The sequence below is a fragment of the Eucyclogobius newberryi genome, unplaced genomic scaffold, assembly GCF_026437365.1.
Source record: "Eucyclogobius newberryi isolate DKJ021-1_F unplaced genomic scaffold, fEucNew1.0.hap1 SCAF_9, whole genome shotgun sequence".
Classification (NCBI taxonomy): Eukaryota; Metazoa; Chordata; class Actinopteri; order Gobiiformes; family Gobiidae; genus Eucyclogobius; species Eucyclogobius newberryi.
Window position 1 is genome coordinate 29,536,832 of NW_027316532.1, and position 18,007 is coordinate 29,554,838.

General features: G+C 38.3%; 1 protein-coding gene across 4 annotated transcripts in view; it reads right to left on the reverse strand.

The window, feature by feature from the left end:
• negr1 (neuronal growth regulator 1) overlaps positions 1-18,007 on the reverse strand; it is a 166,754-nt gene that overhangs the window by 118,830 nt on the left and 29,917 nt on the right. For all 4 annotated transcript variants that reach the window (XM_072437980.1, XM_072437981.1, XM_072437982.1 and 1 more), the window contains exon 2: positions 8,697-8,935. In XM_072437980.1, the coding sequence (XP_072294081.1) occupies positions 8,697-8,935 (239 nt within the window). The remainder of the gene's footprint in view (positions 1-8,696; positions 8,936-18,007) is intronic.

The following is an 18,007-nucleotide window of genomic DNA, read 5'->3' on the forward strand; positions in this document are numbered from 1 at the left end:
GGCAGATTTGGTGTTGTTTAAAAGGGTCAAATCAACCTTATTAATTTCTAACCATAATTATTATAACAGTGTTCCCTCATCATTAGTTCACTCTGTTTTATTTTGATTGATTTCTGCATGTTTGGGTAATACTGTGTTGTCCTGCATTCAAGGTTTTATTGCTCAGAAGATACCTGTATTCACCTACCCCTTATACTTATTTACCCAAAACATGCACAATCCTGACCAAGCCTAGACCTTGAGATGGATCCCTGACTCCTAAGGAACCCAAGCGGCATTCCTCAATGGGTCAAATGCATAAGGGAAAGATACACTTTATTGTCCCTGTAGGGATATTTGCCTTAAGGCCACAGTTATTTTATTACTTGGTTTACGGATCCACCGCACTTAGATGATTGATTTCTACAATATAAATAAAATTTATTATTATAATCTTTTTTTTTTTTTATAAAGTACCGCCGACACGGCAAAATAGCATTAAATGAAATATAAAAAGCGGTATTAAGTCAAAAGATAAGAGCGCGTGAAGCAATTTTTCGTCAAAATCCTACACGTAAATAACTCTATGAAGATGATATGATAAGGCTTATCAATTAACCCTAACCCACCTGAGTTTGGGGACAGGAAGTCAGTGGACCTGTTTCTATTACTAAGTTGTTTTAGATCAAGAGTGTGGTTTAGAATGGAAAAAAATGTAAAGTAATATTCAACATATTTTATAGTTTCCTACTAAATACCCCCAATATGTCTTCTTTAATATTGTATTGGGTCAACTTGTTTGGTATTTCAAATGGTGAGCAAATTCAGAATTTGCTGAGGCGCCACATGCTCCGAGGGGAATAAATGTCATGCTGGGATTAAATGACTGGTGTAAAGGCTGGAGCAGTCTGCCTTTTAATGCACTAGCATGGGATTCCATGGAGTATGTCAAGACCAGGACACTAACAAGAGATTCATATTATGCAGCCAGAGAATACTATAACAAAGTTATAATATCAAACTATGCAATATAATACTTTGCAACAAATATTGTATCATTATTAGAAATTACAGATACAGTTATTCATGGGTTTCAGCTTCGTGAAATATTTGTTGTGACTGCTATGTTGAAGACATCACAGCACACTGTTGCCAAAACCCACTGTTAGATAGTCATGAAAAACAAAACAAAAACTGAAAATGAAAAGGATGATACTTCTGAAGACAGAAGTTATGGGCTTTGATCCTCATCTACAGCGGCGAGTCGCTGACGTCACTTAAAGCAACAACAACAACAACAAACATTTGCAGACATTCCTCGTCCACAAGCCCTCTGCATCGGACAAGCTCTCAAAGCTTTCAAGAGCACGGACTTCATGTGCAGGTGAGTCACTGTCTGATCCTAAAATATAAAATCAGTTGGAAATGATGCTTGTTAAAACTGTCTGCAAGTAGGCTAATATGTATTAGCGTAGCCACAACAGCTCAGCGCTCATTTCTGTTTTGTTCAGTTCTGTAAGTTTCACTTCTTCCCACTGTCATTAGAACATCATTTTTTATTTTAAATGTTTTATGTCAATGGACTTAACCCATACGGATTGTATTCCCTTCTGTACCACGTGGTTGTCTTGCATGCAGCCTAAAAGAAAAGAAAGCAAATAAAAAAGCAAATAAATACTTTGACTCAAACAAGACGTGAGTTATGACCACAGCAGATATATTTTCAAGTGTATCCTAATCCTTTTCTGCTCCCATTTTCCATATAACTCTCCACCACCCAGTAATGCAGACGTGCCAACAAATCCAATGGCATGAAATCCTTTTACTTCAACTGTAACATTGGTGTAGCAGCATTAATAAATGTTGTATGCTTGGACTGGGAGAGAAGGATTAAAGTGTGTATGTTTCGGTGTTTCTTTTCCCTCTCCTCTGGCGCAGATGAAAAAGCACTGCTCCCCAAAGCCCCTGGAACATGACATCCTAGCTCTGCTGCTACATCTCATCTGTAAAGGAATCCCTCTGTTCTCCTTGAGTGGGCCAAACCGTGTACACAAGAATCTGCAGCGTGACAGGTATAATGATTCACAGCATACACTTTCCTGACAAAGCGAATAAACATAGGCACAATATGGTGTAAGTTATGGTGGTGCCGTATTTGCTGTAACATTGACATTGCAAAAAAAGAAAAAAAGCTAGAAAAAAAAAGAATGGGAGCAGCTGAAGAGATTTTTTATCTATTTTCTAAACTAGTTTGAGTTGCCTGTCCTGACTCATCAGTATTTGGGCACGGATTCCTTTGCTGCGGCTCACAGCTCCGGCTCCGCGGCCGCACACCCATTTGTTGATGACTCAGTAGCAGATTCAGATGACATAATCATCAGGCGAAAACTGAGCGATGGAAAGTGTAACGAATGTGCACCAACGCAGAGGTAATTAGATTTGAAACTGTCTCACGTGGACTTTCCTTTTGGTTTTTAAAGTTGAATTATGAGAATTAACCAGAACTATACTAATGCATGTATGCGGTTACCAAAATGATGTAAAGCTGCAAGAAATGTAGTAGTTGAGTAGTCAGCAAATATGTTTTCAACTAGTAAACAAGTCAAACAATACATTTTTAAACAAATAAATGGTGAAATAAAAGTCTTCTAGATGGAGAATACAAATGAAGGGTACCATTTATGAAAATCAGAAATTGTTCCGAAGAAATGACATGATCAATACTACGTTTGATTAGTTTGAACACTTTTACACCATAGTACACACAACACCAAATAATAGCAGTTCAATAACAATAAAATATCTCATAGTATTTACCTCAAGAAGAAAAGCAACAGCTTGACTGCGCTAATGGGGATCTACAGTAAAAAATAGTATAGATATATATATAGATCAAGCGCTATTAATAAAACTATTCAGCAAAAGTTCAGTAAAAGTTCCTTTCTTCAGTACTTGCACAAATGAATATCCATCTGTCTCTTGATGCTATTTTTATATCCGTTAGTTTGGTATAGATCGTTTTTTAGCAACCTCAACCCCAAAATGTATATTATCTGGAACCTACAGATTAGAACAGATTAGTTTTTTTTTAGGCAATCTACACATTTTTGAAAGCAACATTTTAAGAAGGTTAAAAAAGGTAAAAATTTTTACAAAGTGCACTACAGTATTCTTGTAACTTGGATATAGCAGTAGCCAATATTTCACTACAGATAAATTTGAAACACACCGTGTAGCCAAAAGTCTGCAAATCCAATTTACAATTATTCATGAGTTGCCAAACTTGTCCAATCTGTATCACGTGTATGAGGAATTCCAGGTAATCAAAAGGGAAACAGCTGTTCTCTGGCACATTAGTTTGAGTTTAAATGGAGCCATATGTCCAGCAGTGTGCGGTGCCCATGACCTAAAAAAAAAACAGGCTGGATCGCTAGCACAGAATGTTCTACACAAAATACCACCTCGACACAAACACGATTGTCAAGAAGTTTCCATTACTGCCTGCTGAGTGGAGATATGGCTCCATTTAGAGTCAACTTAAACAGTTCCATCAGACGCTGAGGCTCTGATGACTGCATTTTCTGTCACTGAGTCTTAAAGAAGTCTTAGAACGTTAAAGGCAGACAAACGTGTATCAAATGATAATGCCAAACCAGGATAGTGCTATAGGCGCGCTACTTTTCTGGTGGAGAGTCTGTCACATGCGTCCTTTCCTTTGCTTCTCTTTGTGTGGTGGAGTCATCTGCTAGTATCATGGAGATTGCTATGTTTTATGGGATATTGCAGAACATTACAGGCAAATCATCAACATTTCCATGCAGGAAAATAGGTTTCAGACCAGCCATCTAAAAACTGACATATAGTGCCGCTTTAGGCTACTTTTCCACACATACGGTATCTAGATCAGTGAATCTCAAACTGCGCCACGTGAATTATGGTATGGTCCTGTTTAAGACCTGGTTTAGACCTAGGTTTGGTGCTACTACTGGTCCAATACGGCTGGTCTAGCTCAATCTATGTAGAATCGGAATCAGATATTTCATTTTTCTCTATTCGAGTTTAAACCAGAACATGTCTGAAGTTGGATTTGCCACAAAGAGTAAAACGTATTTAAAGGTGCACTATGTAGGTGTTCTTGTGAGGGAACTGCCATCCTCTTGTCTCCATAGAAATGCCATTGCTGGGTGTGCAATGTTCCACAACATGGTATCGATCGTATCTAACTATATGTAGGTTAAATACCATACTGTAGAACATTTTAAGAGCAATAACATCTTCATGCATGGACACAAGCAGGTGATGTGCCCTCCACCAGCAAAACAAAACAAAGAACAATATTTTTCCTTATTTTTCTTCTATTTTTTGTTTGTCCTACCGTTCAAACAGCGAAAATCATCCCTACTTCAGCGAGTACCTCAGAGACACTCGCCGACATCAGCTGAGTAAACCTTTGTCTCACTCAACAACGCTACTTTTCCTAAAGACTCTGAATGAGCAATCAACCTCCACGCGTCTGCCCGCATAATAGAACCCACATCGCCGCCGCAATGAATCAAAAAGCACTTAGGCTATGTTCACACCGACCACATCAGCACCCAGCACCCACTCACTGTTATAAGTACAGCAGGATGAGATAGACGCTGTCAGATTATAGCTGGCGGTGAAGAGAATCTCAAATAACAAAATGAACTCCAGAAGTGCGTGTGCTTTTAGCCTGGCTGCTATGTTTCTGAACAGGTCCCATGCAGCACCAACAAATCGAGGCTGATCAACGAGAATTGCTTTTCACTTTCCTCCTCCAGCTAAATCAAGTGTCTTGTGGATAAATCGTTTGCCAAGGCTATTTTAATGTGCTATGGTAATGTATCAGAGAACTGCCTGTAGGCTAGGGAAAGAGCATTATTGTTGGCCTACCGTCTCAACACATCTAACATTGATGGTTAATCCATTTAGCCTACTTGTAATACATCGAAGAATGCACTGAAAACTATTGAGCCCTGCCACATCCCTATCATCAAATATATTCCAAATACATTTTACATTATTATTACAGCTCATGCACCACACATGCTAAAGAAAATACAACAACATATTTGACTTCAGCAATGGAACAAGTGTTGACATATTTTTAGTCTGCGGGCGCTAACCAAAGCCATCCTTGAGATTGAATTGAGCATTTGTCCCTGGCTGAAGCTGTTTCCATTCATTTCCGATACTTCATATTCTGTGGTCAAGATGGAGTGTGATTAAGTGTATGAAATTATTCTGGTTCTGGCAGGACAAATGTGAGTGTAGCAGCACTTTGCCAATAACACATGGCTTTATAGTTTTTACCAAACAAACAAATTGAAATAATCTCACATATTTTGGTTCACTCCATATGTTCCATCTGGCAAAGAGGCTTTTGGTTCAAATTATAGTATTCACTTGAACCAATGTCTCCACATTAATGAACATGTGAGTGAATTGTGGACTGAGTAAGCTTGCTGGCTGTAGAGAATGGATCACTCTTCTGACTTTTGTGCGGTAAAAAGTCAAGGACACACCATTATTAGAGGATCATACTTTCATGCTCACAGTTAGTCCAGAACGATGTGGAACCAACATTGAATTATTTTACAGTTTGTTTTTTTCAATCGCTTTGACACTATTGTCTAAATTTGGGCAAAAATTCCAAAACTTTCCACTCAGTGATCAAACACTGCTTATATTGGCACAACCGTTTATCCATTTTCAACCCTTAACTTAAAGGCGCAATGGACGATTTTTTGGCAATTTGAAAACGCAGGCGGAAGTGCGCATGCGCACTCCCCCGTGCGGACTGATACAACACACACGTGCGTTTGTTTATTACTGCGACGGATCGCATCGCATCTCTCATCTACAGTCTTTCTCCGTCCTCATTTTGTCCCGTACACTGAGGGAACTATATTATGATAGATCAATGCGCTTAGACACGCGAAAACGTGGGGACGAGCCGCACACGTCTGCAGGTGAGCAGTAGGTGCGTTTTATGATTGATACGTGGCAGGACTAATCGGCAGTCCACGCCACGAGGAAATAAGACTAGATTTGGGCAGAAAAAATCTTCCATTCAACCTTTAACAAATTAAAAATTACAAAACTCTTTTTGCAAAACCTAAAAAACAGACTACAATTGTAACACATTCTTAAGATAAGATAAGATATTCCTTTATTGTCCACACATGGGGAAATGTCATTGTTGCAACGCAGTAGATACAGAGGAAAAGGACAGATAACTTATAGGAAGTTTAAAAAAAAACTCTTAATAGAAGAACTCTTGTAAACAAAACTCTTATAGAGAGAACATCTCATTTCTTAATAAGGAATGGAGGGGAAAAATAAAGATAAAATAAAATAAAATAAAAACAGCTAGCGTCAGACAAAATAATACTAATAATAATAATAATAATAATGATGGTAAAATAAACACTCTATTTACATCAGTTATATGCACATACATGAATGTGACATTAGTCACAGTCTGTCCACCTAAAAACACAAATATTTTTGTTACATTGTGTAGCTTTCTCTGGGCTGTGTCTGTGAGCCGTTTTGTTCACAAAGTGGAATTCTTCAAACTTGTGTTTTGCCAATTAAATTAATTATTTTGCAAAGTGTGCTATGGTTCTGCTAGATTTATGAAAGGTTTCAGAAACTGTGCCAAAGCGATTGAAAATGCATTCATCCCACTTTTATTCTCTTATTCTATTAAAATATGTTTTGTATTGTTTTTAGCAAATATTTGTTTATTGTATTAATATTTTCACAAGCACTGGTACAGCAACTGTTTTTTGTTTGTTTTCAAATGGTTTTATGACTTTTTTATTGCCATTGTCAATGAACAGAATTCACAAAAATAGGAACTTGCTTTGGTGAAATGGTGCAACATAAAACAATGAACAATGATAAAACAACCTATATAAGTCAAAAAGTAAAACAATTAAAATCTGCTATAAGATAAAAAAAAAAAAAGAATATAGGCTTGGATCGTCCATCACCTGTTTGTCCTCCCGGAAATATTATTATTGGCATGAATGAATGAATAAATTAATGATTGTTCCACTGTTTATTCCAAAGCACGTCAGATCTATGGAGAGGCACCACCGTTCACAATAAGAATGTATGTTTATCAAGGTAAAACCGGTAATTAAATCAATTCTAGCTATACAAGTGTTATGCCATACCAGAAACAAAGCAATACCAGAGTTTTTGTGTCTTTTTAGTTTGTCTTATCATTCTTGAAAACTTGTGTTACAATGGGACTTGCCTGGCTGAGTTTGCAAAGACCTGTCTACAGTTTTAGCCTCCTCATTATCAAATGCCTCGATCCTTCATCAAATGTTTGGCCAGAATAATCCAGGAATTGGTTTGTCTTGACAGCGGATTGAGATTAATTTGGCTCAGGCACTTGAGATTCTGCTGAGTCCTGTTTACGTGGACGACAAGAGAAAGATATCGCAGCGTGTGGCAATATAAAATTAGAAAGAAAGGAGGGAATGTAACAAATTTTGCTTACCTATGACAGCCTAACTAATAACCTTAGACGCTCATAAATATTCAGGGGGGCAGGTGGACTACAGCGTGAACATGTAGCCTTGGTGCACAAATAGAGCATGACATTTGCGAGATGGATTTTACTACAGCTGTTTTCTCTGTTAGCAAAATCAGCACACAAACTCAGACATGACCTTATTATTAGAAGTACCAATTAAAAGTCAATTAGTTTTCTTTGTTGAAAAAGCCTCTCAATCCAGCAGAACGAGGACCTTTTGATCGAGATGAGATTTTGCTTTTTAATACTGGTACCGTAAAAAATACAGTTGACGCTAATGTTCATTCAAATCATCAGTCTAAAGCATAGGCATTTGCAAAACACGGTGGGATTCACTTTAGATGGAAATCTCCAGGGGACGTGGCATATGGTTGAATAAAAGATGCTTCAACTGTTGTACACATGCTAAATTGTTGTACACATGCTAAATTGTTTTAAAACAAGAAAACTTTGAGCAGTACTTTTGTAACTGCAGTGCAAGTAGAAAACACTGACAATTGTGTTTACAGAATGCAGATAAAGGACAGTTTTTAGTTTAGTATTCTTTTTTAACTATGTGCTAGTTTATAGAAAAAAGTATTTTCTGTTGTAGTCTGACTTGACCACAACTAAATATTTTCTACAATGGAAAACTCCTGGAAAAATGAGGGCTTAAACCAACCTAATTGTATCAACAAAATATAGAATACTACAATGGATTCCAAATGTTTGTGTTATTTGAATGGCGGACCTGCAAATTTGACTGCAATCAATTGCAAACCGTGGCTGTAACAATTAGGTTGGTAATAATTTAATATAGCAAATATTATTTTGAATAATTAATTACAGTAGTTGTTAAGATAGCGAAATGCCAGTGACTTGTTTTTGTTTCTTTCTAAACCAAATTTCACCCAGATGAAGCTAAAATGCTGCCACTTGATTACACCATGATGGAGAATATGATGGAGTTTTCATAACGGTTATTTGATTGCCATATTAGTTGCGATTGAGCAGTAAACTTGTATCAGGCCTATTTTCTGTCAGTTGGGTGGTTGGAGACTGTTCCAGGGTCTCCAGAAAAGTGCTTATTGATGACTTTGAGTTCGGAGGAGAAACTCTTTTGAAGGACTCTCATCTTAGAGCAGTGTGAGTTCGTCCTTACCTTTTACAATGAGGCTGAGGAGCTTTGGCCGTGGGTTGCGCTCGCTCTGAACGGAGCACGTGTACTGTCCGTCGTCGGTTATATCCACCTTCTGTATCTGCAGGCTGTACTCATGTTTGTCGCCTGGACTCGACACGATGGACACTCGAGGATCCACGGACCACTTATCGTTTCCTGCGAATATGATGCTGGAGCGGTTCAGCCATGCTCCTTTAGAGATCCCATCTAACAGGTAGCACCTAAAATAGAAAGAGTTTCAGTTAGAACATGAAAGGCTTGAGGAAAAGTGGTCTTATTTGGTGCGGCAGTAATAAGGCAATAAGCCATGAAGACCCACAATCGAACTTTAATGCTAAATATTTACCATTTTAAAATAGGCACACTAAATATTTGAATTCCTTGCCAGTCAGTTAATCACTTCCACCACAATGTTGTACAATATAAAACATTTACAGACAAGATCCCCAGTTTTTTTCTTTCTCTCTGCCTGCAATGTCTACTATTTTAATATTTACCAGTGCGAAAATAAACAGTTTTCGTTGCTGCGTGGGTGTCCTTCTTCTCTGCTACTTAGTCTGGAAACATATGCAAGCAGAAAATTACCAACTCTGCTTCCAACAGTCCGAAGGCTTGCTTTATGCATTTCTCCAGTTGTAATTGTGCTAAGGAAATCACATCATAAACTGTGACAAACCCTGTAATAATGACTGCGAAAAGAAGCAATCAAGTTTGGCTCTTTAGCTGTTGTCAACATGCCGCGCAAACTGCCAGCATCAGTACTGAAGTCACCGAGGAAATCAGTCTGGCACTAGTCACAAAGCTCCATCCCCTGTTTGCCAAGAAAGTGCCTGTCAGCCCGAGCTAGCCAAGGACAATGGTCTTGAAGCACACAATGGAAATGAATGTAGCAAAACAGGGAGGAGAATGTGTAAGACCTGCCTTTGACTCAGCCCATGGCCCACCTGAGCCAAGCGCTGGAGGCCCGAGGCTGGGCTTACTGCGGACGCCTTGAGCAGCTCTAGGCTTCTTACAGTTTTAAGAGCTAAAAGTCATCATCTGCACATCCCACAGACTCTCACTGGGGTCAGATCTGTAGTAGATTAGCTTCTACTTTTCTCTGCTTGATGTCAATGATTCGACCCTTCTCTAACACATTGAAATATTTTCCATGACCACGGGATCTGTCTCTCCACATGGTTGTTTCAGAAATGAGAAGCAACTCACTGCATCAGTTGGGTTTAAATACTGTGTTGCAGCTGAAAGATCATCACATGCAGCAGTTATCCAGTAGAAGGCTCATACCTACTGTATTTGATTGAGTTGTTGAATACAAGTGGCCACTTTTTTTGTGTATCTAACGTATAATATATACCACTATATTTTTGTACTGTGCCCAATTTAAATGTTTGTATTGGTATAGTCAATTTATTTAAAATACAAGAATAGCTATTAATTTGACAAAACACACATTTATTACAAATTGAAGTGAAATATTTTTTTCAAAATAATCACAGTTTCACACCAGTAATTTGTAAATATGTATTAAATCAAGTTTGTTTAAAGACTGTTATTAAAGTACAATAAAAGCAGCTGCTTGAATGATCAGCCAGCCATAGCAGAGCGGGAACACTCCTCGAGAGCTGCATGTTTATGATGCTTCCACCAGACGCCTTGGCTCTACACATTCAGCACTGACAGCAGCGTGCACTTATAGGTGATGAAAATACAGTTTTTTATGCCACCTGCCTGTGGTCATTATGTCAGGCTTGATAAAATAAAGTGTTTATGAAACGTTGGAAGGCGGGGATTTTCCAAGGTGGTCTACATTATGAAAGTAGGGCAGGTTGTGTGTAGAACATTATTATTCTGATGACTAAAGCAGCAAAAGGTACTCTTTCAAGGCACAGCTGCTGTGCCACTTGTTTTCTTGTTTGCCATTTTTACATTTGTATTCTTAGTAAGTTCGAAGTACACCTATTTTGGCAGAGCTGACCGCAGTGTTTGCTCTCCACATAAAACAAAAGTGTAAACGTTTTAGCTCTGAAATAAAGTTAGCAAAGTGAAAATAAGAACAGCATCATCTCCGACATCTCTAGATTGTGAGTGGAACTTTTTTGAAACCATCTCCAAAACAAATGAAAACAAACATTAAAATACATGATTTGAGTAATTGCAGGTCTTGGTGGCTCACTTGAGAGTCAATAATCGTATAGTCCTCAGCTAATTGAGTGTGCACTTATGACTCACTCTTATCAGAATCCTTTTATCAGAGAATACTAGCTGCTAACCACCTGAATTACAGACAGTTCCACATTTCAACAAAATCAAAACTGTCTTACACGCACGCACACACTTTAGAGACGAATATAATAAAAGTAAATGAAGTCATCACCTTGGTCATTGCATGCCCTTGTCCAGTTTAGTCAAAGCAGCATTAATCTCTTAACACTGTAGGTGGGCAGGGATTTCATCAAGGTTGTTTCTCTCTCAACCCACCAAGACTCTGCTTCCTGTTGCCAACATAAAGCTCCAACAGCCCCTCTGCACCAGACAAACCATGAGGGGGTCTACAAAAAGTGATAATTAATAGATTTACTGAGCCATGATGACCAAGGACAAGGCCTAACCATCATTTTAGTTTTCATCATGTAATACATTTTAAAGTCTCTGTCTAAAATCCTAAGATGTAACATGACATTATGAATTACAAAGACCATACAGACTATTATTAAATTAACAAATGGTCTTTCTGATACAAATGTCAACACAGAGCAAAGTATCTCGGAATTCAGGGATTACATAATATTACTGTTATGTAAAGGGATATTGAACTCATTTGGTGTTTAAATGTGAACAATCCATTATTGGCATCTGATGTTAAGACGGACTGAACTGCTCTAACAATTGAAGCCTTTCACCCCATAAAAAAACTTCAAAATACGGGCATTGATTTGACATTCTGTGTCAGAGGAAAGGTAAACCTGGGAAGAACTGGGTCACAGCATAAAGTTAAGTTAAAGGGGACATGGGACAATGCATACTTTACTTTTATGAGCTTTTGGTGGTGTTCCTTAAAGTTATTTTTTGATTGATGTACTTAGTTGGGATTATTTTATAAATAATCCCACATATTGGGTTAAACAAATTTCAGTAAACAGGATGTTAACGGACCAAATTCTATTACAAAGACATTTTAGATCAACAATGCATTTTACAATTAACTGAATGTAAATGTTGCTCTACTTATATTGTGGTTTAATATTAAGCTCTAGAAAAAGCATAATATGTCTCCTTTAACTCTCAATTTGCAAATGCTTTTACACAAATGCCATTTATCCAGGTTTAGGAGCACCAAAAGAGTATTTAACAGCTATTTTGTGATTTGTTCTCCCCATTTTTTACAAGATAAATAAATCAAATAAATAAATTCACATGAAAAAATGAGAATACACAAAGAGCTCAAAATGAAGCAAAAATTAAAAAAGGAGCTCCGCATGAGGGTTTATAAATCACTACAGGGCGCTAACTACATTTAAACTTCTTTACAACTGCGGGGCAAACATTTTTCCTCTCTTAAAAAGCCGCATAATTTTATTTAATACAATTTACAGAGTATAGATGTCACTTATTGCTTCTACAGACCAAAGAAGTGAGCAGTGATTCAAGATTAATTCAAGTAACTTCTATATGTTCATAACAACCCTAGAAGCACAAGCATCATTTCAATTGAGCAATGCTGTGTTCATTTTGTTTTTAGACTATGGGTTGCAATAATTAGACTAAGAGGGACCACAAAAAGCCTCCTCTAATAATGGGAAACACCGATGGACAACAATAGCTAGACTGTGCTACTTTTTGCCAGCATTAAAAAAAAATACTCAGTCTATTAGAGGTGTTTAAATACTACAATGAACTGCCGGGATATTGGCCATTCCAGCCCTGGTTAAAATGGTCTCGATGTGAAAATAACTATAATCACTGTAGTACAACACCTGCTAAAAGACAATGCCTTTGTGTGACTGCTAACAATGCCCATTTAACCCACTGGATGAAGAGTGTGTTTTGAAGAGCGAGTGTGTGTAATAGAAGCGCCATCATCATATACAAGAGAGGAATATAGTGACTAGGGTCGTACGACAGATGTTTCCGTTTGATTGTGTCATTTTACAGAAAACCAGAGCTGGCAATACCAAGCTGCCCGCCTAAATCAATTACTTTTGCCAACTCTTCCATCGACTTTCTGCACTCGACACAGCTCTGCGCTTGATGAATCACAGTGAGCTCAAAATATAAAAAAACAGCTTAATTTGAGTTCATTTTTTTTATTCTTATAAAATTGCTGCTGTGATTGTGCGCCTCGAGAACAACTGAAACAGGTGGGAAGAAAAGAGTGTCACGACAGCAATCTGGAATCTTTCAAGAGCTGACAAAAGGGTCATGTTTTTTACATTAAGTGGCACACTAGACTAAATATTATTGGTGCTTTCTGGTCATGTCTGATACAAGCGCAGAACAGGGCAATTCAGAGGAGTGGCAGAACAGTTAGAAGTGCCCAAAGTTTGATTCCCAGGTAAGAACTTTTTGTTTTCCATGAGCTGCTGCAAGGGTTGTCATGATACAAAAAGTCAAACTCAATAGTCAGAATAAGGGGTAATATTGATTTGAATGTTTAAACACATTTTACAATAGACAGTAGTGTTGAACAAAAACAAAAGTGTTGATATCTATGTGTATAATATCTTTGTGACAGGCATGGGCGGAGCCAGGCCCTGGCTTTGGGGCTTGAGCCCCGGATCTTTGTCCAAAAGCCCCGGATCATTTAATTTTGAAAAAATGCATTATGACATCACTAAGTGAATAGCGTAACAGGTAGAGTGTTAGGTTGGGACACAGGGGACAAGTGTTCGAATTCAGCAGTGGCTTCAATTCTCTTTACCCCGTTTCATTGGTTATTTTTGTTGAACTGATGTATGATTGGCTGCATGTAGAAAGTGGGCGGGAGCGTAGAAAGTGCGCGGTGTTTACAGCACCTCATGCAATCTGACCAATTTGGCCTTTTCTACATCATTTAACTGAGGTTTTGCAAAAAGTGAAGGACACATGAGCAGATCGACTGGAAAAAAGAGACATTCAGAACATGTGCTGAAAAACAAAGTTTATCTAACGTAGAATAGACAACAACAGCACATGATCGTTCAAACCATGAATTCATTGTGGTTGTCGGTGAAGCAGTGGCTCAGAGGTTTTATTCATCCACAAAGCTAAAGCAGAGAAACTACAGGACAAACAGCTCACTGAGGAAGGTGTCTACTAAAAGTAAGATTGGCCTCATTTTTCAAGGCTGACTAGCCTAGACTGCAGAGCATCAGTCTGTGGACCTTAGAGATTTGAGTTCGGGCCCTGTCAAGGGCATGATTTTCATATTTGTTTTGTCACTGATTGTTTTAAAGAACACCAAGATGTACAATTTCTTGAATACTAAATGTCACCTGTTCTGTTCTGTTCAACGTTTTTTGGAGGGAGGAGCTCTCTCAGAAGGCTATCTTTGCCTTTGGAGGATTACTGTATGTAACTGCACTAATACCACATCATATTGGCCAGAATGAACCCCCCCTTTCTTTTTGGGCTAAGCCCCGGATGTTTAGATTGTCTGGCTCCGCCTCTGGTGACAGGTAAATAAACTCACCTTAAATGCAAAATATATACAAATCAAGAAATGTAGATTGCCTAAGCCTAAGCAATAGAAAATGGTATCCAGGTATGTTTATGTAATCACTTCAACATTGAGCCAAACAAACTTACCCCTGAAGTCCAAGCCTCAGATAAAACATTAAGACGTTGAAAGATAAGAGCTTGGAGTGCTTGAGATGGACTGTATTATCCGGACGAAAATAAAGCCGTGCTCTCTATTTGAACAGAGGCGTGTGTTTGGGTTTGGGGCAGGGAAGAAAATGAGGCCAGACCGTAGAGCAGTACAACTCAGGTACGGAGCAGCCCGCTTTTAATCCCTAAAATAATCCTGTTGACTGCGGCCGGTGGGACACATCTGAAGCCCTCCAGCTATAATCCACCCAGAACTAACAGTGAAACCCACACCTACTGTTAGAGACACTGGCAGCAATTTAACACACAAGAAGGCAGCGCGGTTGTTTGGTGAGAGGTTGTACATTCAATACAAAATCAAAGAAGTATTGTTTAAAATCCATCACTATACCGAGCTATACCTAGCCAGAAACAATAGCTAATCCCTTCTCTCGCTTATAGTAAAAACCCTTTTGTGTAAACGTACAAGTCCCATCTCATCTATAACAAAACTAGAAACAGTATCAGCCCTCAGAAAAGTGACCCCTTGGAAAATACCCCCATACCCCACAACTTTTCCGTTTGTTGCACACCATGATCATGCAAGGAAAATGTCATATTCATAAAACAAAATGGACAAAATCCATACTTTACAACCATAACAATGTGAACAAACAAGAAAGTCATTCAAATATTTGATTTGCTTGTTGAATATACAGTGTATGTATGAGTGTATACAAATGCTCAATTTTAATTCTATATTCATAATGGAAATATAACCTTTTCACTCCAACCCATTATGTAGTTATCACCTCACGAAGAGTACGCATCTGATTGTCTCCATGAAGACGTAGCTTTATCTGGACTATTTTAGACCTAAAAGCTGTAAATTAACCTAGTTTAAAAGGCCTAAATAATGCTTTAAAAACATGTACACAGTTCAGAAAAAGCAAAGTTTAGTCCCACTTTAAATATGCCTAAATCTTGTACAGTCATTTGAAGGTGAAGCTGAACTCTCCACAGCTGCAAGTGCTGATCCTGACTTCAGAGTCTTTACTTTGGTAGTGTAGTCTCACTTTACAACACTTTCACGGTCATGGAACAGAAAGCCACTCACACACAAAGAGGTCATCTTTCACGTAACATCGACAAACAAAGGCTGTGTATCTCACTCTATTTCTCCTTGTTTATAACACTCAGACATGTAAGTTTGGCAAGCTGTTTATTTCAATTCCAGGCATTGACTGCGCCTCAACAAGAACTAATTTATATACAGAAAATCGTTCTCAGCTCTACAACAGAGTAATCTCTGGATTAATTCACATTATTGATTTTTCTTACACACATTAACTGTGTCGGAATAAATTTTGCTTAATGGGAAAAAATGAACAGGATTTTCAAAATAAAGGGTGTGTGAAAGACAAAAAGTCACGCTTTAATGTGGCACGAACATACATTTCAAATAACCTTATTTAAAGAGGACATATAATGGAAAATCGACCTCCTCATGCATTGGAAGCTGTATTTAATGAATCCTGCTTGTTGAGAAAACTTTATTCTCCTGCATTTCTCTGAAATGTCTTGTTCTTCGTAACACGCCCTGTGCTGTTTACTTCATTCTCCATAAAATAAAATCAAAATCGGTGATAAACTTTTATGGGACGTTTATGGTCGTTTATAGGGATGTTGCATAAAGAGACTAGCAGACTTGTTTCTTTCATTAAGTTGTCTTAGATCAATATTGCAATCCAAAACATTGAAATAAGCAGACAACAGCATAATGTATTCTTTTAATATTCATAAAACACTTGCCGTTATGCTGTCAGCTGATTAAAGTGGACGCTAAAATGAGTCTTGAGCTTGCAATTCTTTTAAGAGATTCTTTTAATCTGTTTTTGATTTACCATGTGACCTTCAGAGCGACTCACATATGGTTTATTATTTCTGCATCATAATTATTATCGTGAAATCTATGAATCAAGCACCGTATGAACACACAAAGAGAAAAAGGCAGGGTGGCAGTAGCTCAGTTGTAGAGTGCTCGTCTTCTGATCTGGTGGTCGTTGTTGCGATCGCGGCTGCCTCAGGTGAAAACTGCCGATGTGTCCTTGGGCAAGGCACTTAACCCGCCTTGCCCCCAGTGTCTGCGAACAACTGGTGCGAGATTGCGTGTGTGAATGTGTGACTTGTTCATTCATGTAAAGCGCTTTGATGGTAGAAAAAGCGCTATATAAATGTGACCATTTACCATTTTGCAGTTATAAAACAAAACGTTTCCTTGTCAAATACAACACCGACAGTAAATGAAATGCAAGGACAGCAAGTATTTGGCAGCTCAAGGAAAAGAAGTTACCCGAGATGACAATGTGCAAAGAGATAGAGTGTAGTGAAGGTCAAAGTGATGTGGGAATAGGGGACACGTTCAATTAGTACTCAATTATCAGTAATATAATTCTTGTTAATTGCATCAACCGCTGCTAAACAAAGTAAAGAAGCCGTTCCGTCTTTCCACAGTCACATGTCACACGGAGGGCTCAATGATTCTGGAGTCTGCGCGTGATAAATCTAGACACTGTATCCAATGAACACAACATGCTACAGGCTCCTTACTGTATTCACATCAGTTCAATATTGGAACACTATGCTCATGATTAAGTAGTCAAAACAAGACTCTGCTGGTGGTCACGGTATTACCAACACTGTTTTATTCACTGAAATGCTAAAAATTAAACATGTGCTTGGCCAGCCTAGACCATGCATTTACCTCAGAAAGTCGTTATGATCTGAAACCATCTCCCACGATTTCTTAGCTCAACAAATGAGAGATGCTAATGCTCTGTTCTGTGTCACAACAAACATGGCAAGTAAAAAGGAAGGAAAGCAATAACATTTCTGCAGAATCAAGGAGGAAAGCGCTAAACTATAAATCTGAAGTGAAAAGTGAGGATATTAGAGAGAATTAGCGGCTGTTACCTTCTAAATCTGGTGTCATTATTCAGCTACAAAAGAATTATTCCCTGACAAATGATCGTAAGATTTGTTGATTTTCTGTTTGCATATTTCTTCCTATAAACAGATTCTAAAATGCGGTGGATGCAACCAATTGAAGGTCAACTTTCACCAAACGAGTAGAAAAGGTAGGAAAAAAAAGCCTGAAGATGAAGAATGGAGTTCATTGCTTACGGTACAGGCTTGTCACATCGAGGACACATGTCAAGCCAAGCAGGAAAATGGAGGGCTATACAGATTTGCCGGAGATCCACAGCACAATTCAGAAGCCTAGATCAAACTGAAGCACACAGTGGGAGGCTGACAACCCCTAGAAGGCTACACTGCAGTTATGGGTGCTGCAATATTTCCTCCACCCTGGAAGTCTTCAATTTTGTATGGCCTTCCCATTGTGCTAAAGAATCAGTTGGAGTTGTATTCAAGCTTCAAAAAGATGATACTTTATGAATACATATGTGCAGAAAAGTGGATTTTAATACTGGGATACTGGGGGGGGGGGG